The 24,145-nt window shown below is 51.6% G+C and overlaps 1 protein-coding gene and 1 long non-coding RNA gene across 3 annotated transcripts in view; one reads left to right on the top strand and one right to left on the bottom strand.

Moving 5' to 3' along the window:
• STEAP3 (STEAP3 metalloreductase) overlaps positions 1 to 17,577 on the top strand; it is a 44,632-nt gene extending 27,055 nt beyond the window's left edge. For both annotated transcript variants that reach the window (XM_043576590.1, XM_043576589.1), the window contains exons 3-5: positions 692 to 1,219; positions 8,397 to 8,561; positions 17,058 to 17,577. In XM_043576590.1, the coding sequence (XP_043432525.1) occupies positions 692 to 1,219; positions 8,397 to 8,561; positions 17,058 to 17,339 (975 nt within the window). In that variant the 3' untranslated portion in view covers positions 17,340 to 17,577. The remainder of the gene's footprint in view (positions 1 to 691; positions 1,220 to 8,396; positions 8,562 to 17,057) is intronic.
• Positions 17,578 to 17,760: 183 nt separating this feature from the next.
• On the bottom strand, positions 17,761 to 19,455 carry LOC122481266. Its single transcript, XR_006296800.1, has 2 exons — positions 18,902 to 19,455; positions 17,761 to 17,969 (listed from the first exon to the last, which is right to left on the bottom strand). It is a non-coding gene; the product is annotated as an uncharacterized LOC122481266 (long non-coding RNA).
• Between the last annotated feature and the right edge of the window lie 4,690 nt (positions 19,456 to 24,145).

Raw genomic sequence — 24,145 nt, 5'->3', positions numbered from 1 at the left:
TAGTTTCCTCACCTGAAAAATGGGGACGTGCTAACCTACAGGCTTGAGGGCTGCCTGTGTAAAGCCTGGCCCATAGTAGGGGCCGAGGCAGTGTTGGTGGACCAGACCGACCATAGTAGTGTCAGCAAGGCCACGGTGTTCAGAGATCTGAGGACGCTAATGTGCCCACGGGGAGCTCATGGTGGGAAGCCGTGGGCGACGAGGCTCGGGCTGGCTCGTGGGCTGGCTGAGGGCCACAGGGGGCCGAGGGACACCATCGAAGGGGACACTGTGGACCGAGGGATGCAGCTGCAACCACAGCTGCACGCTCTGGGCCACATGCAAAGCCCAAGTACTGGGCGACCCCCAGAGCAGGCCACCGTTCTCAAAGCACCCGTTCCAGGGACCCCTGGAGGGCTGCCTAGGGGGTACGGTGCTTGCGGTTGCTGGTGGCAATGAACCGGACAAAATGATCACTGTCAGGTGAGCCCTGGGTCCTCTCTTTACGTAGGGGGCGTGCTGGAGCGGGGGAGCTGGGAGGCTATAGGGGGCCGAGGAAAGACCCTGGCCCGGGAGTCAGAGACACCTTCTGTGGTTCCCTGGCCTGGGTTCCCTCAGCCGCTTAGTGAGGAGTTTGGCCGAGACGCTCTCGGAGGCCCCGGGGCCCGTGACCCGATCTGATCCCCCGCCCCCCGCCCCCGCCTCCCCACAGGTGCCCATGTGCAGCGACCAGCCGGAAGCCAAGCGTGCTGTCTCGGAGGTGGTACGGGCCATGGGCTTCATGCCCGTGGACATGGGGGCCCTGGCCTCGGCCCGGGAGGTGGAGGCCATGCCCCTGCGCCTCCTCCCGGGCTGGAAGGTGCCCGCCCTCCTGGCCCTGGGCCTCTTCACCTTCTTCTACGTCTACAACTTCATCCGCGACGTCCTGCAGCCCTACGTGCGGGACGGCAAGAGCAAGTTCTACAAGCTCCCCGTGTCCGTGGTCAACACGACGCTGCCGTGCGTGGCCTACGTGCTGCTGTCGCTGGTGTACCTGCCCGGCGTGCTGGCGGCCGCCCTGCAGCTGCGCCGGGGCACCAAGTACCGCCGCTTCCCCGACTGGCTGGACCACTGGCTGCAGCACCGCAAGCAGCTGGGCCTCCTCAGCTTCCTCTGCGCCGCCCTGCACGCTCTCTACAGCTTCTGCCTGCCCCTGGGCCGCGTTAACCGCTACGAGGTGGTCAACCTCGCCATCAAACAGGTACGGCGCCCGCCAGCCGCCCTCGGCCGCTTCTGGCCCCGCCGCGTGATGCCAAGGGTCGGGGAGAGTCCCAAAGCCCGCGGCCACAGCGCCAGGCGGGGGAGGCTGAGGAGAAAAGCCAGGCAGGGAGTAGAGTAGAGCACAGCTTTAAAGGTGGGCAGGGGAGGCCTTGCCGAGAGGGGGGTGACAGGCGAGCAGAGGCGAAACGAGGGGGGAGTGGCCAGTGGCGGCCAGCCCAGGGGTAGCGAGAACAGAGGCCCTCCCGTGGGCGAGCTTCCTGGCGCATTTGGGGAACCTGGGGGAGCCCAGCGCAGGCGGGGTGGGCCAGGCCTGAGATGTTGAAGCCAGACCAGGGAGGCCCCGACGGCCAAGGAAGGGCTTTGGCCTTAGACTCTGGGTGAAACCGGGAGCCGATGAGGGGTTCTGGGTAGGGGAGGTGATCTGCCTGACGTTTTACCTGTCTCACTCACGGCCTGTTGTCCATGCGGCACGGAGAACCACTCTTATAGAGGGGGTCAAAGGCAGGTGCCGAGAGACCCGTCGGGAGGCTGCATGGGAACCCAGACGGGAGTCCGTAGGGGCTTGGAGTGGGGTGGGAGCAGCCGGGGGCACGAAAGTACTGAACGCATATTTTGAAGCCAGAGTACAAAGAGTTTGGAAGCCTGTCGGTTTCAGGGTATGTGGGGTGGTCAGGGATGACTCCGGGGTTTTAGCCGGAGCATCTGGACTGATGCAGTTGCCGGTCAGTGGAGGTGAGGAAGGCTGCAGGAGCAAGGTGTTTTGGGGGGTGGGAGGGGCGTGCTCAATTTCATTCATTTAGGAAACCCACGTGGTGCTTTTTTGCCAGAAGGATTCCCCCGGGGAATGGAGGGGCCCTCAGGCCAAGCCGGGTAGCAACACAGGCAGGGTCAGCTGACACCCGTACCCACAGAAAAGGGCCCCCTGCTGCTCCCTCCTGGTTTACAAGCTCACAGGGCCTGGTTCTGAGTTCCAAGCTCAGGTCTGTAAAGCAACACCGCCTTTCTTTATTTTCCCCCATCTGCTCGATTCGACCTCCAGTCCCCCGCCCCCAGCCAGGGACATGGGTTCCTTCCCACCGTAGGCCACTCGTCACTCAACGGAGTTTGGCCCGAGTGCCGGGAAGATACTTTTCATCTACCTTTCCTTCAGCCCAGGTGGCCCCTGAAGTTTCTGTTGCTGCTTGGGACGCAGGGATCTTACCAGGGCCGGGCCCTTCCCTGCCATGCGGCCACCTCCCCAGAGCAGGAGCTGGAGGCAAGGCTGGGCCGCTTCCAGAGAACCACAGATCCCAGCTTTTATTCCTCTGGGGGCCCCTGCTTCCCTGCTGGCAGCTTCTCAGATGCCATGGTTCTTCCCCACCCACAGACACCTGGCATCATTGTGCCTGTGGGCTTAGGCTTTCCTAAGGGAAAGGAAGAACCCCAGATTTCAGGCAGAGAAGCAATACACCCACTAGAAATGAGAAAAAGGGAAAAAACAATAGTCACAAACCCTTAAGAAGAGCGTGCTATGTTCCAGGTACCATTCTATGCGCTTTATGTACCATGAATTCATTTAACCCTTATTCCTGTAAGGCAGGGGCTATATACTACCCTTATTTTATGGATGAGAAAAGTGAGGCACAGAGAGGTTATGTAGCGTGACAGAGTCACACAGCCTGGGATTCAGATCCGGCCATTCTGCGGACCCATGCTCATACCCTTCCTGCTTCCTGTGGGGAAAATAAACCCGAATTCACAGTTGAGCAAATGATTTCAGAACTCAGGTCATTCATTCATTCCCTGAGCCCCGGCTCTACCAGGCCCTGGGGCCCCAGAAGGGAGTAAGACAGTCTGGTCCCTTGCCATAGCTGACATAGGGTGGCGTGGAGGCCTGAAGGCCAGAGTCCTAAACTCTTGGCCCCCAGCATCATTCATTAGCACAAAGACTTTGACCTTCAGCAAGTCACAGTCCCTCTTTTGTCCTCAAGGCCCTGAAGTCGTGAGGCCCCTCCCAGTGCTAATGTTTTTGATGCTCTTTGATGAGGTTTTCTTCTAAAAACGAGCCAGCCTGCTGGGCAGGACGCTCTGCACGGCTCCTCGGGGACTGGCACCGTGTTTGCTGCCCGCAAAGGGTGGCAGGTGCTTCAAGCAGTGGGTGGAGAAGAAGGTGATGCCTCCTCCCTCCTAGAGCCCCCGGGTAAACCCCTGCGCCCGCTGTACCCCCGTCCACCCTCTGATTGCCACTCTCTAAATTCTCTGCCCCGCCAAGGCTCCGCTTGATATTACGTTAACCCAGTTTTGCCACCGTGCAAATACCAGAGCGCAGAGGGGCGCGTGCGAGGTAATTTTCCCGAGGTCCACAGCCCTGTAGGGCTGCAGGTCCCTGACGGAGGTTGCCAGGCAACCATCACTCCCATAGGACACGATCACTTGGAGACGGTGAAGGCCTGTCATGCAAAGGGGCTTTACATTGTCCTACAGAGTTCTGGAGGGCAGAGCCAGGGCTGGCAGAGTATGTCGGGGAGGGGGGGGGGGGTTAGATGGAGGTGAGGGGTTGACACAGAGCAGCCCGGAAGTGGTGGGTCTCCTGAACCTGGGGTTGTTGGAGTAGAGGCTGGATAGTCTGTGGGTCAGCCACGCCCTCGGGCTCTGAGATGGAGGGCTGAGGGCTGAGGCTGTTCTGCCTCTTGCCTGTTCTTGCCAGGCTCTTGCCTGATCTGTGGCCTTTCCAGCCTGTCCTCAGGGGCCATCCTCTGGGGGCCTCCAGGCAGGCAGGCGGTCACCACCTCGGCTGCCCTACTGGGCCTCTGGAGAAAGGGAGCACATTAGCCGGGACATGGGAGACTCTGCAGGGGTCCCTTCCATCCCCGGAGTCTGCAGATTTGGAAGCAGAGCTACATCCCAGCTGTAGAGAAAGCCCCCGAGACCGTGTTTGTGGACAGTAGTATCACCTAATAATATTTGCGTAGCGCTTTCTGATTTGCTTGTGTGGTTCCCTAGAAGTGCGTTTCAAGATCAAAATCGAAGATCAAAATCGAGATCAGAGGAAATGTTTAACCCACACAACTGTTTTCTTCTTCCCGTCGCCCCAAACCTAGTCCAGGCTGTTGGAGAGTCTAAAATTTGCGTCTTAGCCGTGTCCCTGCTGAAAAGCGCTCAATGGTCCTGCACTGTCCTCGGGATAATGATAGACTCCTCACAGCACAGCTGTGCTCTCTCCCTGCTGCTCCTGTTGACACTCAGGGCCCATGTTGTCCTCCGAGTGGGCAGAGCTCATTCCTCCTGGCCCAGACTCCCCACCCTGGGACACCTTGACAGTCTGACGAACTTTTATTCCTTTATTTATTTATTTTTTTAATGTTTATCTGTTTTTTGAGAGAGAGAGACAGAGCATGAGCCGGGGAGGGGCAGAGAGCGAGGGAGACACAGAATCTGAAGCAGGCTCCAGGCTCCGAGCTGTCAGCACAGAGCCCGACGCGGGGCTCGAACTCACAAACTGTGAGATCATGACCTGAGCCGAAGTCAGACAGACACTCAACCGACTGAGCCACCCAGGCGCTCCTTTTATTCTTCCTTTATTTTTTTTTTGTGAATGTTTTTATTTATTTTTGAGAGAGAGAGAGAGACAGAGCATGAGCAGGGAGGGACAGAGAGAGAGGGAGACACAGAATCCGAGGCAGGCTCCAGGCTCTGAGCTGTCAGCACAGAGCCTGACGCGGGGCTCAAACTCACAGACCGAGAGATCATGACCTGAGCTGAAGTCGGACACCCAACCGACTGAGCCACCCAGGCGCCCCCCTTTTATTCTTCCTTTAACACCCAACCTCTGTTAAGCTCCCCCTGCCTGCCTGTCTCACCCATACCCACCTTTGTAATCTGTTGTATTTCGTCCACACTTCTGGAGTTATTATCATGCACTCCTTTGTAATCACTCCTTTACAGGTCTGTCTTCTGCCCCCACTCAGTTCCACGACTGGGTCTTCCACCCCTTGAGGTCCACGGTTCCTAACACAGATTCCCGGTGCATGTCCGTGCCACTATGAAGCCAATACCAGGCATCTCTTAGGAGGAGGACACATTGAGCGGAGGTAGGGCAAGAAGTAGGGTAACTGCCTCGCTGCCATTAAGAGCAACGGCACAGCCATTTATTTTACTAATCACCTACTGTGCGTCAGTCACAGGCTACTCATTTCACAAACATCATCCTTTTTCCCCCCCGCAATAAACAAAGTGAGAGAGAGCCGTGCGATTAGCCAGGAAGAGACTGTCGACGGTCTCGTGACTGCCCCCTAGTGGCAGCATCGGCAGGAACGCCAGCCTTGAGATCGAAGCCATTCTCCCGCTGCCAAAGGCTGCCTTTCACACCCTGCCTCCCCCTTCTCCGAGTTTGGCTGGTGGTCAGCACCACCCTCTTCCCACCCACCGCCCACCCTTGGGACGTGGAGAGGGACTTCAGCCACAGCCTCGCTGGTCCTCCTGCCCCTGGGTCCTTCAGGATCTAGCCTTCAACGCACAGGGAAAGGAAACCCCACGTGTGAACGCCGCCATTCCATCCCTTGCTGGCAAGCTCTACCCTGGTCATTCTCAAGGTGGCCAACTGGGTTAGTAGTAAACGTGGGAGAATTACCAGGGGAATGAGGAGCTGTCGAATCTATATTCCAGGCAGTCGTGTGTGACACTGGTCACTGGGGAGCCCACCAGATACAGCACAGTGGCCCAGGAGGTTGGTTAAGAATCCCACAGGCTAGGGGGCGCCTGGGTGGCTCAGTCGGTTAAGCGTCTGGCTTTGGCTCAGGGCGTGATCTCGCAGTTCGCAAGTTCGAGCCCCGCGTCGGGCTCTGTGCTGACAGCTCAGAGGCTGGAGCCGGCTTCGGATTCTGTGTCTCTGCCCCTCCCCTGCTCGTGCTCTATCTCTCACAGATAAATAAACATTAAAAAATTTTTTAAAAAATCCCACAGGCTATAGAAGGCAGATGGGATACAGGTCCTCACGCAGGTTCCTCGCCATCCATTGCTCCCCTGCCCACCTCACCCCTCTGCTTCGCAGAGTCACTGCAGAGTGGAAATATCAGAGGAAAAACACAAGACATTTTGCAAGCAAGTGTGGTATGTGTGTGTAATCATCCAGACTCTGACTTATGACATTAACTGGCTGATTTTACCGAAACGCAGAAAGGAATGACTAATGAGGTGTATCTGAAGAACAAACAACTTACAGGGAGATGACTTTACTCGGTGGCAGTTGTCAACACTGCGAAGGTCTGAGTAAGACTCGGAGCCCGTGACGCAGGGGGACCTCTCCGCCCTCTGCAGGGTAGTAGCGGTCAGACCCTTCCGGCAAATGCTGACACGTGCTCAGTACACAAGCACAGCCGTGGGATTTCAGACGTGGCCTCTTCTAGCCCTCAGCGGAGAAACAGAGGCCCAGAGCTGGGATTGGCCAGTCACATACAACTAGTGGTCAGGATGAGAACCTGGGTCCCCGGACTCCTGGTCCCTTAGTGGCTTAAAGACACCAGCGTGAGCCAACCGGCCCTAAAATAGAACAGAGGTGATCGTGTTTCTCAACTGCAGGAAAAGAATCCGGGGGGGGGGGGGGGAGGGCGGAGCAGGGGGGAGGATGGCATTTTCTAGGTTTCTTTAAACTTTGTCCTATCAGGTTTTCAGCCATTTTGCTCAGCTCACCAGATTTTTTTAATTTTATTTTTTTTAATGTTTATTCAGTTTTGAGAGACAGAGAGCGAGGAGGGGTGGGGCAGAGAGAGAGGGAGACACAGAATCCGACGCAGGCTCCAGGCTCCGAGCTGTCAGCACAGAGCCCGATGCGGGGCTGGAACCCACGAACCGTGAGATCATGACCTGAGCTGAAGTCGGATGCTCAATCCGCTGAGCCACCCAGGCGCCCCTCACCAGATTCATTTTTAATATTGTCTCTGGTAACTGGACTTGGGTTATTTTTTTCTTTCCTGCTGAAATAGTGTCTCAAAAACCTGTATGAGTCATTCTGTTTTGCACAGCAGAGACCTGCCGGCTGAGGCAGAGTCACATTTCCTGACAGAAAATACTGTTCCTCGGTCTGCAGCTGTAGCGCGAAGGCAGTGGCATTTCGTGGTGCTTCTCAGAGAACACCTTGACTTCCAGGAACTCTGCTACCTGGTCTAGATGGAAAATGATGGTTCTGCTGCAAGGACCTTAATGGAAGCTTCCTCGTGTGTGCTGTTCATGGCGTGGCAGGCACGCGGGCACTCCACGTGGGGAGTCGGGGGGGGAGAAGTCTCTGGGCCCTGCAGGCCTCCCTGATGCGTGTGCCCTTTGAGCTCCGCGGGGGATCCCAGAGCTCCGTGAGGGCAGGTGCCCTTGCTCCCGGCAGCCCAGGGCACAACACACAGCAGGCGCTTCATAAGTGCTCACTGCTCGGCGATGGATGTCCATCCCTGTTGCCTGGCACAATGGTTGAGCCAAAGCCGTATTCCTCGGGCGGAAATGGGGGACGGAGTGGAAGATGGCTGGTGGCTTTGAGTCAGGAAGCGCTGAGGGCTTTAGTGTCTCTGCGTGTCTTTGTGTGCCTGCCCTCAGCGGAAGCCAGTGGCCGGGGCAGCTTGGGGGAACAGGAAGGTGAAGGGTCGAGGGTAAGACAGTCTGGAAGGGGAGCCAGGCAGCGGAGGCGTGAACCCATCTGGCTGAAGGGATTCCAAGCTAGCAGAGCTCTTCCTTCCTTTGGGGGATCTGGGCCCCGGAAAACCACGTGATGTGGTCATGTTTGAAGGGTCTGTATGTCTTACTGGCTTCTCGGACCCCTTGCCGTTAGCTCACGTGACTGTGCTGCTTCACGGGCCCCGGGAAGCTTTGTGAAAGCCGAGACCCAGACTGCCCGGGTCCTAATCCCAGCGCCGCCGTCCACTACCCTGTGTGTCACCTTGGCAAAGTTACGTGATCCTCGTGCCTCATTTTCCCTCATCTATAAAATGGGGATCACAGCAACCCCTACCTTGTGGCGTTGTAAACTGGGGGAGCCGATGCCTAAGAAGCACTTCGAACAGGACCAGGCGCACGTTGAGTGTGGCGGGCACGTTAGCCAGCATGGCGTTTCTCCAGTCCTAAAACCCCAGCTCGCCCACGCCCCAGGCCACTGACCTCTGCCACTGTGCTCACGGTTTTTCTTCCATCTCCATTAGGTCTTGGCCAACAAGAGCCACCTGTGGATTGAGGAGGAAGTCTGGAGGATGGAGATATACCTCTCCCTGGGAGTGCTGGCCCTCGGCACACTGTCCCTGCTGGCCGTCACCTCACTGCCATCCATTGCAAACTCGCTTAACTGGAGGGAGTTCAGCTTCGTTCAGGTAAGGTAGTTCTGCCTGCGCTAGTGAGCCCTAGCTCACTTCCTCAGCTTACGTTGGCCCCGACCCTCGTGTGCAAGCACCTTCCCTTCTGGGAACCGCCTCGGCTTTCACAATGTGTGCAACAGGACAGTTCAGTCAGACGCCAGGGCCTTCCGGGGCCTTGAAGGCTCAGCCAAGTCTCTTGATAAACGGGGTGCAGACGAAGCTCCGTCCTCATGACATCTGGGGAAGCTGGGTGTAGGCGCATGACAAAATCAGACAACAGGGATGCCTGGGTGGCTCAGTCGGTTGAGGGTCTTGATTTCGGCTCAGCTCACGATCTCACAGTTGGTGAGATACAGTGCACAGCCTGCTTGGGAGTCTCTCCCCCTCTCTGTTTGCCCCTCCCCCGCCCCCCATCCCTCTCAAAAGTAAATAATTTTTTTTTTTTTTTTTTTAAAAGAAGAAAAATTTAGACGACAGGACACTGAACCCCGGGCTAAAACATTCTCAGTTTCCACAATCCTTGAGCATCTCGCCCGTCTAGCTGGGATCAGTGAGCCTAGCCGGCCACCCGGCAACATCATCTCAACCTGGCCCTCCTGTCCCTTTTAGGCCCTTGATTCACACAGGGCAAAGAGGAGGTGAACATGAGGTTCACCAGGGTATAGGGGGTAAAACACAGCATTTCCCAAAGGACCACCGTTCCTCTGAAAACTCCAGAGGAAAGGAGGTCTCTTGTCAAATAAATTTGAGAAAAGATTTGCCTTCCCCTAAGAGCCTCACAGTGCACTTTGACCCAGCAGAGATTCTGGTAACGTCTACAAGACACCCACCTTGACTTATTTCACCATTAGCCCCTTCCCTCCCCCGTTTTTTGTTTTTTTCTTTTTTTTTTTTTTTGGTCTTGTTTTTTTGTTGTGATTTTTCAGATAACGGTAACTTACGCTGCAGCAAACACAGTTGAGGAGATGCCGCTGACGGCACAGGGTCTTTGCACCTGTATTAGTTCAGCAAATACTTATTGAGCGCCTATTGCATGCCAGGCGTCCTGTTAGGTCTGTGATGTGACAGGGAACAAGACAGGCACAGCCGCATTGCAATTGAAAGGACAACTGAGACGGGGACATTTTTTTTTTTTATCTTTCTTTGGCATCTCCCACTGTTCTCTGCACAAAGTACGCGGTCAGCCCCCATGTGTTGGTGGATTAACTCATCCCCTCCGTGGATAGGTGCTGACTAATGCTGGGTTCTGCCATCGATACTGTATCAGGGCGGAGAACAGCTATCATATCCACCCCCATTATCAACAAAAAATCTGTCACACATCCTCTCTGTGTGGCGAGGACACGGTACAGGATCCGCAGAGGGATCATAAGAGCGGTGCTCTTACGTAATCCAAATTAATTGTTCCTGACTGGGGACGCTTACATACCCTAGAACAAAACAAAGTTGTGGTGGTTTGGTTTTGTTTTGTTTTTTAAGTGGATGTTTCTGAATCTCCCTGGCTCTGCTCATCTCCAGAGGTCCCCAGAGGAGTACTCGGGGCTAACGCAGGCCAGCATCGGAGGGGGGAGAAAGGAATTTTATTTATCTGCCGCTAATCCTCATGTGGCGCACACCCAAATCTCGGATTTTCCCGTTCCTGCCCGAAGTATCCTGGGGTGCGGGGTTCATCCACAATTAAAACAGATGGCGGGTTGCCCCCCTCACCAGCAAGTTGCTCCGTTAAGCAGCTGTAGATTACAGGCCCCGGCTCTGGCTGCCGGAGAAAGCCAGAGGATTTGATTTTGTTAGCAAAAGGTGCCCGGAACCTTGGCAGCCGCGCTCGACTTTACATATTTAAGAGTTGAAATCTAAATATGGAAGCCCCTCTGTCACTGCAACAGCAGGGGGGTTGTGAGGCCAGGAGACGGGTAGGTAACAATGGCAGGGTTTTACTTGTAGAAGTCAAACGCCCGTGTTCTGTCCAGAAAATCAAACACTCTGTCTCCAAAGAGTGCAAACCGTCAGCGCCCGGAGCCCGGGGTCCAGCTCTGCCTCCCCCTGTTCCAGCTCGAGCTGGGGGCCGATGACCCGCGCCCTCCCCCAAGCCTCGCTTTACACTCTTAGAAGATGGGGTTAATGCCTACAGAGGTGTCGTGAGCCACCGTGGGGGTGATATGTGGAAGAAAACGAAAAGCATTTTGCTATTATGCTTGGGGCATGTGGCCACACCTCCACTCTCCCTGACGAAGCTACCAACCACCCATTTCTGAGTTCACGAGATGCCGAGACACTCCAGCCCTGGGGGTCCGAATGGTCCAGGGCAGTGTTGGCAAACTGGGGTCGATTGTCACTGGTGGGTCACGAAATCAATTTGGTGGATCGCAACCAGCTCTTTAAAAACGAAATAGGATGTTACAGAATGTCAGAGTGCCTTGCATGTTCCCCAGATAGATATTTTTTCCAATAGTCATGTTTGCATACGTGTTTGTGTACTGGGCAGTAATGAAAAATGTGATGGTTCCCGTAAGCCTCCATCACAAAGTTCGGAGTCCCAGAACTCCCTTGGAGAAATAGATACCCAGACCACCCCTGACCTATGGACTCAGATGCCCGAGAAGTGTGTTTCTGTAAGCGCCTTGGGGGACTTAGGTGCACATGATATGTGTAGTAACCTCTGGTGGGGGGTGGGGGGTGGGTAGGGAGTGGTGGGGGACACACGTTGTAGAGCCAGCAGATCTGGGTTTCAGTCCCAAGACTGTGGCTGCCCCGTGAGATAGTTTCTTAGCCTGTCAGAGCATCAGTGTCCCCATTTATGTCTGTGCCCCCCTCCTGTGGTCCTCGGGAAGGTGTGAGCTGAGGACACGTCAAATGCGCAATACATGTATTTAGTAGCGGCTGAATGAGTTTTGAGATAAGTTGCAACCTTCCCCATAAGATTAGCACTCCCATCTCCTTCTGCTGCCACACATAACCACCACAGTGCACTAAGGCTTAGAAACTGGCTGTTGTTGGGGTGCCTGGGTGGCTCGGCCAGTTGAATGTCTGACTCAGGTCCGATCAGGTCATGATCTCACAGTTCGTGAGTTCGAGCCCCACATCGGGCTGGCTGCTGTCAGCACGGAGCCTGCTTCAGATTCTCTGTCCCCCCCACTCTGCTCCTCCCCAGCTTGCATTGTCTCTCTCTCTCAAAAATAATAAATATTAAAAAAAAGAAAGAGAGAAAGAAAAGAGAGAGAGAGGAAGGAAGGAAGGAAAGAAAGAAAGAAACTGACCCTGGAGAGCCATGGTTCTCAATGGGCTTGGCCTGCCTCCTGGGTCTATGGTTTATTTAGCTAAGAGTCACCAAAACGGTGTGTTGACTCCAGACCAGTGACTTGTGGTGGTGTTTATCCTTTTGTTCCTAGGACTGTTTTCAAAGTTTTGAATTTTGTTTGCTGTTGTTATTGCTTTGGTTTGGTCTCAGCTGTGCTAACTGCTCTTGCTAAGCCAGGTAGACGTGGTTAGATGGCAAAATACCCGGATCAGTGCAGCCCACGTGGACAGAGAAATCGGGGTTCTGCTCTTAGAAGCCCAGGTCGGCCCCAAAGGTAGGGGAACTTCCTGTGACCTTGCCCACTCCGGCCACCAGCCTGAAATAATGACAGAGATCAGCTCTGACGCCGGCTTTGTGAGCAGTTGGCCAAAGCCCCTCTGTGCCACAGTAACTGAGTACCAACAGAAGCCACCGACAATCTGGCTGTTTCTTTTTTGCTAACGAGCTTACGTATAATATAAATGGCTTTAGCTTGGGGAATACAGGCGTTGTCGGGATGGGGGCAGTGTGTGGGATCTTCACACTGTTCCCAAGGACAGAGAGTTTTAGGAAAACAGACTCGCTGGGATCATCCAGGAGTCCCATTGGGACTGGAAAGTCGAGAGGCCCTTTGTTACTGGCTGGTCTTTGACTTTCAGCCCTCTCTGTTAACCGTTAGCCCGAGGCTGGGGCTTGCTGCCATCGGTCAGCATGGAATTTTGGATGGCAAAAGGATGAGGACGTATGAACAGGAGCAGCATCTCTGGGCCCTCCCAGTGCATGTACACATGCCCAGCACAATCCATTACTCCAAACTAGGAGCTGGGGGTGGTGGCCCACGTGGGTAGGGAGCTTTGGGGCATGTCACTGAGGGAGACCTGAGACCTCACTGGGGCTACAGGGGCTAGGTTCCCGGGCCTGGGTGGGTTCTCATTGCTGCAGCATCTGGGGCAGCCCCACAGTACAGAGGGTCCATCAAGGCCTCAGTGGATCTTTGTGGAAGGCAGGTATAGGGCCAGGTTGACCCTAATCAAATAGCCTGGGCAGAGGGCACACAGGGACTTCTCGACCTGACGCTAGAAAGGCTTGGGTGATGAGAGTCTCCTAAATTAGTTGTTCTTAGTTCTCCCTGCACAGGAGCATCATCGCTGAATTTCTAAAAGCTAAAGATCCCTCAGCCCCACCCCAAACCAATCTAGTCTGCATTTCCGGGCCAGGCGTGGGCATTCACATTATTCCCCAGCCCCCCAGGCGATCTTACCACATAACCAGATCTGAAAACCACAGTCCCAGACCCAGGGGTAAAAGGCACTTCCCAGGCATCTGAGCAAAGCCCAGGAAATCCACCTGAGTTAGGGAAGCAACAGTTGGGGGCCGGGGAGCTGGTTGAGGGACCCCAGCGTGGCATCTGGCTTGTTCAAGATTTATTCCTGATGGTCCGTGTTGGGGGCCTTTCCTTCCCCCTCAATTTTTTTTTTTTTTTAATTGTGGTAAAATAACACAAAATTTACTCTTAACCAGTTTTAAATGTTCAGTTCAGTGATATTAAGTACATCCACGCTGCGGTGCAACCCTCCCCACCATCCATCTCCACGGCTCTTTTCATCTTGCAACACTGACCCTGTGTCCCCATTAATCACTAACTCCCCACTGTCCCCAACCCCCAGCCCCTGGCAATCACCACTCCACCGTCTCTGACTTTTACTGCCTCCCAGAAGTGCCCTGATGTAGTATTTGTCTTTTGGTGACGGGCTCATTTCACTTAGCATCATGTCCTCGGGGTTCGTCCATGGCAGAGCAGGTGTCAAAACTACCTTCCTTTTCACTTTTTATTTATTTATTTATTTATTTATTTATTTATTTATTTATTAACGTTTTATTTACTTTTGAGACAGGGAGAGACAGAGCATGAACAGGGGAGGGTCAGAGAGAGGGAGACACAGAATCCGAGGCAGGCTCCAGGCTCTGAGCTGTCAGCACAGAGCCCGATGCGGGGCTCGAACTCACAGACCGCGAGATCATGACCTGAGCCGAAGTCGGCCGCTTAGCCGACTGAGCCACCCAGGCGCCCCCCTTTTCACTTTTTTTAATGTTCATTTATTTATTTATTTTGAGAGAGAGAGAGAGAGAGAGCGAGCACAAACAGGGGAGAGACAGGGAGAGGGAGAGAATCCCAAGCAGGCTCAGTGCTGGCAGCAAGGAGCCTGAAGCGGGAGCTCGATCTCACAAACCACGAGATTGTGACCTGAGCCGAAATCAAGAGTCAGGCGCTCGACCGACTTGAGCCACCCAGGTGCCCCCAAACTGCCTTCCTTTTTAAAGGCTGAATAATATTCCACTGTTTAGAGTGATGACACTTTGCCTATCGATTCATCTGTTGGTGGACGCTCGGGCTGCTCTCGCATTTTGGCTATCGGGCACAGTGCTGGTACCAGCATGGGGTATATACCAGTCTCTTCAGGACCCTGCTCGTAGTCCTTTGGGCGTGTATACCAGAAGTGAGAGTGCTGGAGCCCATGGTCATTGTATTTTTAATTTATTGAGGAACCTCCCTCCTGTCTTCCATAGCAGCTGCAGCCTTTCATATTCCCACCCACGGTGCACGAGGTCTCACATTTCTCCATATACTCTCAACACTTGTTTTCTGGTTTTTTGACGGTAGCCATTCTAACAGGCACGAGGCAACATACTGTGGTTGGATTTGCATTTCTCTAATGATCAGTGATGTAGAACATCTCTTCCATTGCTTATTGCCCATTCAGAGATCTTCTCTGGAGAAACTTCTGTTCAAGTACTTTGCCTATTTTTGAATTGGGTTGTTTGGTTTTCTTTTTCTTTTTCAAGTTTATTTGAGCATGAACGGGGTAAGGAGAGAGAGAGGGAATCCCAAGCAGGCTGTGCACCGTCAGCACAGAGCCTGACGCAGGGCTCGAACTCACGACCCGTAAGATCATCACTTGAGGGGCGCCTGGGTGGCGCAGTCGGTTAAGCGTCCGACTTCAGCGAGGTCACGATCTCGCAGTCCGTGAGTTCGAGCCCCGCGTCGGGCTCTGGGCTGATGGCTCAGAGCCTGGAGCCTGTTTCCGATTCTGTGTCTCCCTCTCTCTCTGCCCCTTCCCCATTCGTGCTCTGTCTCTCTCTGTCCCAAAAATAAATAAACGTTGAAAAAAAAAAAAAAAAAAAGATCATCACTTGAGCCGAAATCAAGAGTCGGACGCTTAATCAACTGAACCGCCCCGGTGCCCCTTTGTCATTTGGTATTCCGTTGTTGAGTTCTCTATGTATTGCGGATATTAATTCCAAATATTTTCTCAGTGCTGGAGACCTTTGTAACCCCAGTCTTCAATATCAGTAGATCAGAACTAAGAAAAAGTTGGTGTGGTTCAGAAGTTGCTAAGAGATTTGGCGTTCTTGATAGATACTTCTGGAAGTGACGAGGATTTGGCTGTGACTCGCAGGCGGGGAGCCTTCCACTTGGGGACTGACCATTTTAATTTGACCTGACTGTGGGGAGTAGCACAGATCCAACAATGGCTTTTCCCAACAGGCTGTGTTGAGCCAGGAAATTGTTAAAGATGGGATAAAGACATCCTTGGAGTGGTTAAAAGCTAAGGAAAAACAGAGATGCCTAGGAGGATAGAAACTGGGGGTCTTCCGGCAACTAGTATTTTTCAGGGCTCAAAGATGCTGTACTTGGGAACCTCTCTATGAACATACAGTGGCTGGCCATTAGAAAATGTTTGTTTCTTCAGAGAAGTACTGTAAGCAATTCTCCCAAACAATGTTCTTTCGCATACTGAGGTGTCACATCTTGGTGGGAGGAGCGAGAATGAGGCACGGTAGCAGAATTGGACCCACTTCGAGCCGTGCCTGAGGGGTGGGCAGACAAAACCATCTCTCAACCAGACCCCTGGATCGATGCTGACAAGCTGGGCTGGAAGGAAATCCAGGAGGCCCAATTGTAGCTTCCCCGTGGAAAGCTCAAAAGCAACCCATAAAGAGTACCCTGAGGGAACGTCTTACTGCCGCATTTCAATTAAACCCTTACAGGCTCTCCTTGGAGAAAATGCAAATGTGTGCACTGCTTGATAGGTCCCTGCTATTTTCATCCCTTATGCAATGAACACAGGGCTCTCCTGCCCCAAATCTCTCGGTGGTTCCTCAGTACCGCCCAGTGCCTTTCCCCCACACCTGCCACGAAGCCCTAACCCTTGGTGCCCTGTGCTGTCCATCACCCCGGCCTCGTCTGGGGGGCTGCAGAACGCCCATCCATACAGCGCTTCCCCCACATCTCCAGCTTTGGGAAGCACGGACTTCCCACTGAGGCCGATTTAGTGGCTTGCCCGGGGTCACAGTGTCATGCGAGACTATACCACCAGCAGCAGACTCTGGAACACCTCATTTGTCGTCCACAAGAACTTGACCTGCCACAGAGGCCGAGGCTAGAGCTACAGATCAGCACTTCCCAGCTATTTACGGGCCGCAGCTTCTGTTTAGGTTTGTGAGTCTCCATCTCTGCTCATCCCCTTCCAGGCAGGAGAGTGCCCTAGTGGGGTTTCCCGCTGAGGTGTTCGTGAGTCGGGGCCTGGACGGGAGGGGAGGGACCAGCACCCATCAAGCCTAGGGCTTCACAAATAGCGTCAGGTGACCCGGCCCGCAGGCCTCTGAGCCGCTCTCATGACTGGTGCCAAAGCCACCTGCCAAGTACGCTTGTCACTTTGTGTTTATCTTTAAATCAACCTAAAACCAGTTCACCTTTTTATCTCCCCTCATCTCAGGCCAATTATTATTTGTGAAACTATGGCTTTGGTATGCTGGGAGACACCTGGTACTCTAAGATACGTTAAAATATGAGCAAAACTAGTACGATGTTTTTAAACGTCTTTGAACTGCATTCCACCGGAAGTCCTCTGGTGGCTGCCAGAATAACACAGTTTGGGGAAGAAACCGCCTCACTTTATCAGATGCTCGTGATTCAGTCAGTCCTTACATACCTGCAGGCTGGAGGCATGATTGTCAGTTTTCCGTTGGGGAAACTGAGGCTCGGAGAGTTCAGGGAGTAGTAGTAAGATCATGCAGAGAGGGGGTCATGGGGCTGGGACTGGAACCCAGAGTCTTGACTACCAAAGCAACCCCCGCCTTCCTTCCCCTCTGCCAGGCAAGCCGATGAGCCTTTGGTGGAGTCGCTACGTCTGTCGTCCCCCTGGCCCTAACTCCATCCTTCGTTTCTTCCGCAGTCCACCCTGGGCTTCGTGGCCCTCGTGCTGAGCACCCTCCACACGCTCACCTACGGCTGGACCCGTGCCTTCGAAGACAGCCATTACAAGTTCTACCTGCCTCCCACCTTCACGCTCACGCTGCTGGTGCCCTGTGTCGTTATCCTGGCCAAAGCTCTGTTCCTGCTGCCCTGCTTCAGCCGCAGACTCTCCAGAATCCGGAGGGGCTGGGAGAAGGACGGTGCCGCCAAGTTTATGCTGCCGATGGACCACGCCCTGGCCCAGAAGACGAGCCACGTGTGAGGTGCCCGCCTCTGGCCCCAGAAACCAGACACAGGCAGGACAGTGCCCTGGGCCTGTCGGGGCTGCTTTTCTCGATCGAGCAGGACGGTGGAATTGTGCACACATTGGTGGTGTGAGGTCTGAATTCCTGGGACACCAATGTAGGTGGCAACATTCAGAATGGCACACACGTGTGTGTGTGTGTGTATGATATATATGTTCATGTATATTTCATATATATATACATATATATATATAACAGGATTTGCATTTATACTTAAAGAGTTGAGCCCCTGAGATTTCAATTTGTAGATTTAAAAGCAAGAGCCAGATGTTAGAACAGCAGCTCACACTGTTGTGACCTCTGCAGAAATAGACACACACTCTTTGCACAGAAAAGGCAGTAAGAGGCTCGTACCTTGGTGGATTCCATCCATTTGTGTCCCATTCCCTTTTTGCTGCTTTCCCAAGGCTTTTGTCGAGTTGGAGCCCAAAGGGGGCAGATAAGAGCTCTGCCTGGAGCCTCATGGGATCACAGGGTGGAAGGGTCGCCAGCGAGCAGGGGGTGGGCTCCTCCCTCATTCACCTTCAGCGGCAGCAGGAGGTCAGGCGGTTGCTAGGACCCTGGGGGGTGAGCCTGGTGTCTGTGCCCTGGGAGCAAATTAAAGATGAGTCCTTTGCGGGATAGGGGATGCAGGGGGTCGGGGCCGAAGCTGTCCCCTCTAATCCTCCTTGAGCTGGGGAGATTTTTTTTTTTTTTTCCTGAAAGTCAGAAGTCACCACAGCGGCTACACATTGATCCTCCTGCGGGAGTGTGAAGTCACCTCCGCGTAGGAGCCACTAATGAACCGTCTTGAGAACAAGGGTAATTTTTTTTCCCTCCTTTAAGTTGGTGATGACTGTTCTTCAAACCACTGTGCCTTCTCACCTTTCAGATCATTAGTTTGGATATCTCTTAGGAAGGCCCAGAGCAGGCCCTCTGGAAATCAGTTCGAGGGGGAGGGGGAAACGTAGCAGACAGCCCTCAGCATCACAGCTGAGGCTTTTCTCAGACCCACCCAGGGCACCGAAGGACTGACTGTCCCTGCTGAACTGGTCCTGTGGAAAAACCTTGGGACCTCATCAGATGCCCTCTGCTGCTGCCAGGCAGAGAACCTGCCAGAAAACCTCACTGGCTCCAACTTCCACACTGCTCTAGGGAAAACAGGGAGCACGTGGGCAATGGTGACCCCAAGGATCACCATTCAGTTACAAGGACCCCAGTCAGTTACACTCAGAATAGTTGGGAGGGTCTTTTCTACCAAAGCTGCAAACTCGTCAGACTGCTGCCCCAAAGCACAAGAGGCTGGACCCCAACCAGGGCCGCAGGACACGTGTCCTCGAAGCCCATGCCAACCCTTGCTGGTTCCTACTGAAACTGCTGTGATTTCCCCTGTGGATAAATAGCTGTTCTTGGCTGAGCCCTCCGACCCCAGAACCAGGATGATCTGTCCTCTCCACCAAAAAAAAAAAAAAAAAAAAGGACCTGCAGCCACAGAGGGGACAGGGTCCCAACGGAAGACACGAGTGAGACAAACACTGACCTCTGCTCCAAATGGGGAGTGTGGGTCTTCTGGGCCACAGGTATCTTGGGAGCACGGTCAAGCCAGCAAAGGCTGGCGAGACAGCGCTGTGAGAAGAGGATGCCCCTGCCTCCCCCAGAGAGGCTTCATGAGCTCATGTCTGCAGAACGCATTAGGGTCCTGTAGTGAAAAGGGGGTGGAAAAAAAAAAAAAGCCAAGTGCAAGAGTATCTCATTAGGCCGGTGACTGATGGAGGGAAGGTGGCGCAGGCGAAGCTGTCTGCTTCCTGCAGATGTCTTCCTTCTGCTCCTGCAAGGCTGAGCTGCAGAAGTTTGCCTTCCACATGGGCCCCGATGAAGCGGCGCCATGATCCTCGGAGATGCTCGCTGAAAAGGAGGCAGGCGAAGCACAGATTCCAGCGTTTGCTGAACACAATGAGGGCCCTTCAGAGTCCTGCTGATTGGAAGCAAGGAGAACATGGGCGACTGGGATCCACCAGGATCTCTAACCCCGGGCAGTACTGGTGGCCTTCCTTCTCTGGCCCTCCTCCCTGGGCCCAGGGAATTTCCTTATACCAAAGATGCTGACACATGGCAAAATCCAGCATGCTCCCTCCCCTTCCCCGTCCACCTCCTGCTGCAGGTGCTCCTAAGAGAAGAAAATGGTTCCGAGGTGGGGGTGGCAGGAGGGAACAGGTGCAGCAGGGGACCTGGCCACCCACCAACTGGACAGTCAACTCATGAAAGGCGGGGGGGGGGGGGGGGGGGGCTGTGTGTTGGGCCTTGATCTGGTGTCTGCTGCTCTTCCCTACCTCACCAGGCAGCTGGCAACAGCACCCCCCCATGAGAGTGGGTCATTCCCTTTCAGCCTGGTAAATTCTATGTGCCTCTGGGTACAAAAGTGCCTGAACCAATGTGCTCCAGAAGTCCTAAATGCCATGGTCTGAGGTTTAAAATCAATGCCATTGAAACAGTCTGTGTATTTTGTGTTTGAAACCTTGTAGGGCTTGTCTAAGAAGCAACAGAAATAAACCCCTAACCTTCTGTGAACTTCAGGCTTTTATTTCTGTCCCGCCGATCACCTGCCCACTCATTCGCTCATTGGCTCAGTGAGCCTTCTGACTGGCGCTTGCTCTGAGGCAATATGCAAGGTGAGTACAGAATGATCTGGGCTAGAGCTCACCTCTGAGGAAGGGTAGACATGAAGATCTTCAGCAACAGGCAAGGAAGGACATGGAGGAGATCCAGGTGACAACGTGGTGGCGGTGGCAGGATGCGGAGGAGGGGGGATGCGAAAGGGGCATCCAAAGCCCCTTCCTGGAAGGCTTCCTGGAGGGGGTGGCGTCTGTGCTGCTGTCAGAAGGCTGCAGCCTTGAATGCAGGTGAGAGCTGCAGTGCTTCTCAAACTAGAATGTGCACAGGAGCGCATGTGGATCTTGTTCAAACGCAGCTCTGAGTCACGGATCTGGGATGAAGCCGAACCTGTGCATTTCTAATAAGCTCCCAGGTGCCCTGGATGGTGTTGATCCTCAGGGATCAGGGCTGAGATGGCTTCCTTCGTCCCCTTTGTGCTGCGTCTCTGCCTTGTTACCAACTTCCCCAGGACGTTGGTCCCCTGGCTGCCCTGGAGAGCTGTGCCCCTGCACGCTGCAGATGTGGCTGCGACCCCTGTTCTCTGAAAGGCAGAAAGAGCAAACGCGCACCCCACCAGAGCCACAGGCTTGCGCTCTGTGTGTTCCATGTGGGGTGTCCTGTGTCCATCAAGAAAACAAGAACTCTTCAGAGAACAGCCACCTATCATGCAGTCAACCTTTTCTACTGAAGCAGAACTGGCTTACTGTATAGGGAAGAAAAAACCCATACGCACAAAGCAGTCTAGTGGCTAAAAACCATTTCCTGGGAACAATGACCGAAAGATGGCCTTGAGCCCCTGATAAGAGTTTTCCAAAGAAAGAACCATGGTCAGAAAACAACTTCACTACAATAATTTTCAACAACAAAACAAATCTCATGCTTGGAGTTTTGTTTTTCTGCTCTGTGTCCTTCCACACATCACGGTGAGAGAGTTAAGCTTTAAAAGTGATAGAATGTCCATTATTAAGTTCTTGTGTGGTTTCACACAAGAACTAAGGAACAACCAGAATAACTCACATAAGTTTAAGAGAAGATTTATCACTCAGCTACTTGATAAGCTGAATCTTTTCCGAAAGCAATGACGTGGGTCCTTGGAAGTACAGAAGCTTGCTTCTACTGGGTCACTGCCCTGGTGTCTTTACAAAGAGGAAGCTAGAACCGTTAGAGCAGAAATTCTCAATCTTACCAGACCAGCACCAACTTTTTCTAATGAATACTTGAAAATCTATTTTTACTAACCTAAAATGAAATTCAGAAATAGAACCTACCTATGCATATATTTTTTTAATCAATATAATAAGTTCTTAATTAAAACAAAATAGAGGGGCACCTGGGTGGCTCAGTTGGTTAAGCGTCTGACTTCGGCTCACGTCATGATCTCACAGGTCGTGACTTCGAGCCCCGCGTCAGGCTCTGTGCTGACAGCTCAGAGTCTGGAGCTTGCTTCGGACTCTGTGTCTCCCTCTTTCTCTGCCCTCCCCAGCTTGCACTCTGTCTCTCTCTCTCTCAAAAATAAAAAAACGTTAAAAAAAATTAAAAAATACATTTATATAAAATGAAAATAATTTACACTAATATATACAATACTGATAATAGTAATTATTATGAGTAATCATACAGTAATTGGTTTCAGGAGACATACAATAATACTCAACATTGTTGACCTTCTTTATAACTGACATTTTATTTTTTAAGTTTATTTATTATGAGAGAGAGAGAGAGAGAGAGAGAATCCCAAGCAGGCTCTGCAGTGTCAGTGCAGAACCCAACATGGGGCCTGAACCCACAAACCAGGAGATCATGACCCGAGCCAAAATCAAGAGTCCAATGCTCAACTGACTGAGCCAACCAAGTGTCCCTTTGACATTTTAAAGTAAGGGCTAAAGAGGGGCACCTGGCTGGCTCAGTTGCTTAAGTGTCCACTCTTGATATCAGCTCAGGTCGTGATCTTGGGGTCATGGGATCGAGCCCCATGTTGGGGTCTCCCTGACAGCATGGAGCCTGCTTGGGATGCCCTCTCTCCTCCCTCTGGCCCTTCCCTGCTTGCATCTCTCAAAATAAATTATAAATAAACTTAAAAGAAATATAAGGGATAAAGGAAGTGTATGTGTGTGTGTGTGTGTGTGTGTGCATGCACACGCGTGCACTGAGTGTCTGAAACAGTATTGAATGCTGTGGAGAAGCAACGTGCAGAGCAGTAAGTGTCCACTGAATTTGAAAATAGGGAAACTTTACGGTGAGAATGTCGAGGCGGTGTTGGAGGACTGGGGAGGAATGGAGACGCTAAGGAAATGGAGACTAGTTCTGGACAACTCATCCAAGAGTTGGTTATAAAGTGGGAGAGAGAGAGGATTGGTAACTGGGGAGAAATCGAGGGACAGAAAGAGAGCTCGTTTTTTTTTTTTTTCCATGGTTTTAATCTGAACGTGTTTACTTTTAAATGTACTGCTAAACTCTCAGGAGGTAAGAGAAACCACCATGGCAGAAAATAAATGGGAGCATGCATGCACATACAAATAAACAAGACAATGCTGTCCTTGGCTCCTGGCAAAAGCAAGTTTAAGTCCTTTCTGGAGATGAGCAACCTCAGTTCAGACCAACCAATGAAAGCTCCATATCTAAGATCAACAAACCACAGGTGAGAATCAGCAGAGACACAACTCCCAAGGACTTCAAAGAATAGAACTATCAAATAGAGAATAATGATAAACTAAAGGATTAAAGAATAGAATCACAAAAATAAGTAAGAAATAAGGCACAATGAAAGGACTTGATATGATGAAAAATGAAAATTCAGGAATGAAAGACTGTTGGAAACAAACCTAATTTGATGGATTTAACTGCAGGTTGAAGAAAATTAGTGAATTGTAAATTGGAGCTGAAGAAATTACCCAGAATGGAAAAAAAAAAAAAAGATAAAAAATACAAAAGAGAGGTTAAAAGAGAGGTTAAAATGAAAAAGTCTAACATACAAATAAATGGAGCCCTAGGATGAAAGAATGGTAGGCAAATTTTAAAGAGATAAGGGCTGAGGATTTTCCAAAAGCAATGAAAGACTGAAATCTAAAAAAAGCAGAAAGTGTAATGCATGCCATCGAGCAGGAAAACAAATTTGGAAAATGAAACCACACCCAGACACACTAAGAAGCTCAAAAAGCAGCTGGAGAAAAGTGACAGATTATTTGCAGTTATGACATTATAACAAACTTAACCAATGGAAATCAGAAAATAGTGATATAATATCTTGAAAGTGCAGAGAAGAAATAACTGTCAACTTAGAGCAAAACTAATCTTTAAGAAAGAAGGCAAAATAAGGACATTTCAGATATAGAAAAATTAGAGAGTTTACCAATAGTTCTGATCTCAAGAACTACTAAAAAGTACACTTCAGATAGAAGGAAGAAGGAATCCAAGAAGGAATGATAAGCAAAGAAATAGTGACCATACAGGTACATCTAAATAAGCCATGTCTATATGAAATAATAATCATGGCCACTTACATGGGTGCTTTTTTAAAAGGCACACTAAAAGACTAGACAACAATGACATGTAAGGTGACTGAGTAAATGAGTTAAAATGTTTTGAGACTCCTGTATCTGTTTGAGAGTGGGAGAAATTACGGACTAATTCAGATTTTGTTAACTAAGCTTGGAAATATGCCAAAGGTAACCACTAAAAACCTTAAAATATAACATCCAAACCCTCAGGGGAGGAAAAAATGAAATAAGAAAACAAACAAAAATTTCAATTCTTAAAAAAGCAAGAAAAGAAAAATAGCATAGAAAAAGCAGCAGATATCAAAAGCAAAAAGCAGATGTTAGAAACAAATCTACCTATATCAATAATCACAATAAATACAAATGCATTAAACTCTTGAGTTAAAAGATAGAGACTGCCAGATCAGATTTTTCAATATAGTTATATGCTATCTACAAGTGGCATACCTAAAACTAAAGATAAAGCTATAGTAAAAAATGTGTTAGGCAAAAACAAACCAAATGAAAGTTGAGGTGGCTAGATTATTATACAAAGTACACTTTATGTCAAAGAACATTATTAGGGATAGAGATAGTCACTGTATAATGATAAAGATTTAAATATTTTAGAATTGTATGTATTTAATAATGCAGCT

The sequence above is a fragment of the Prionailurus bengalensis genome, chromosome C1 (genome assembly GCF_016509475.1).
Source record: "Prionailurus bengalensis isolate Pbe53 chromosome C1, Fcat_Pben_1.1_paternal_pri, whole genome shotgun sequence".
In the NCBI taxonomy this organism is placed as follows: Eukaryota; Metazoa; Chordata; class Mammalia; order Carnivora; family Felidae; genus Prionailurus; species Prionailurus bengalensis.
This window is presented reverse-complemented; position numbering and strand designations above follow the sequence as displayed.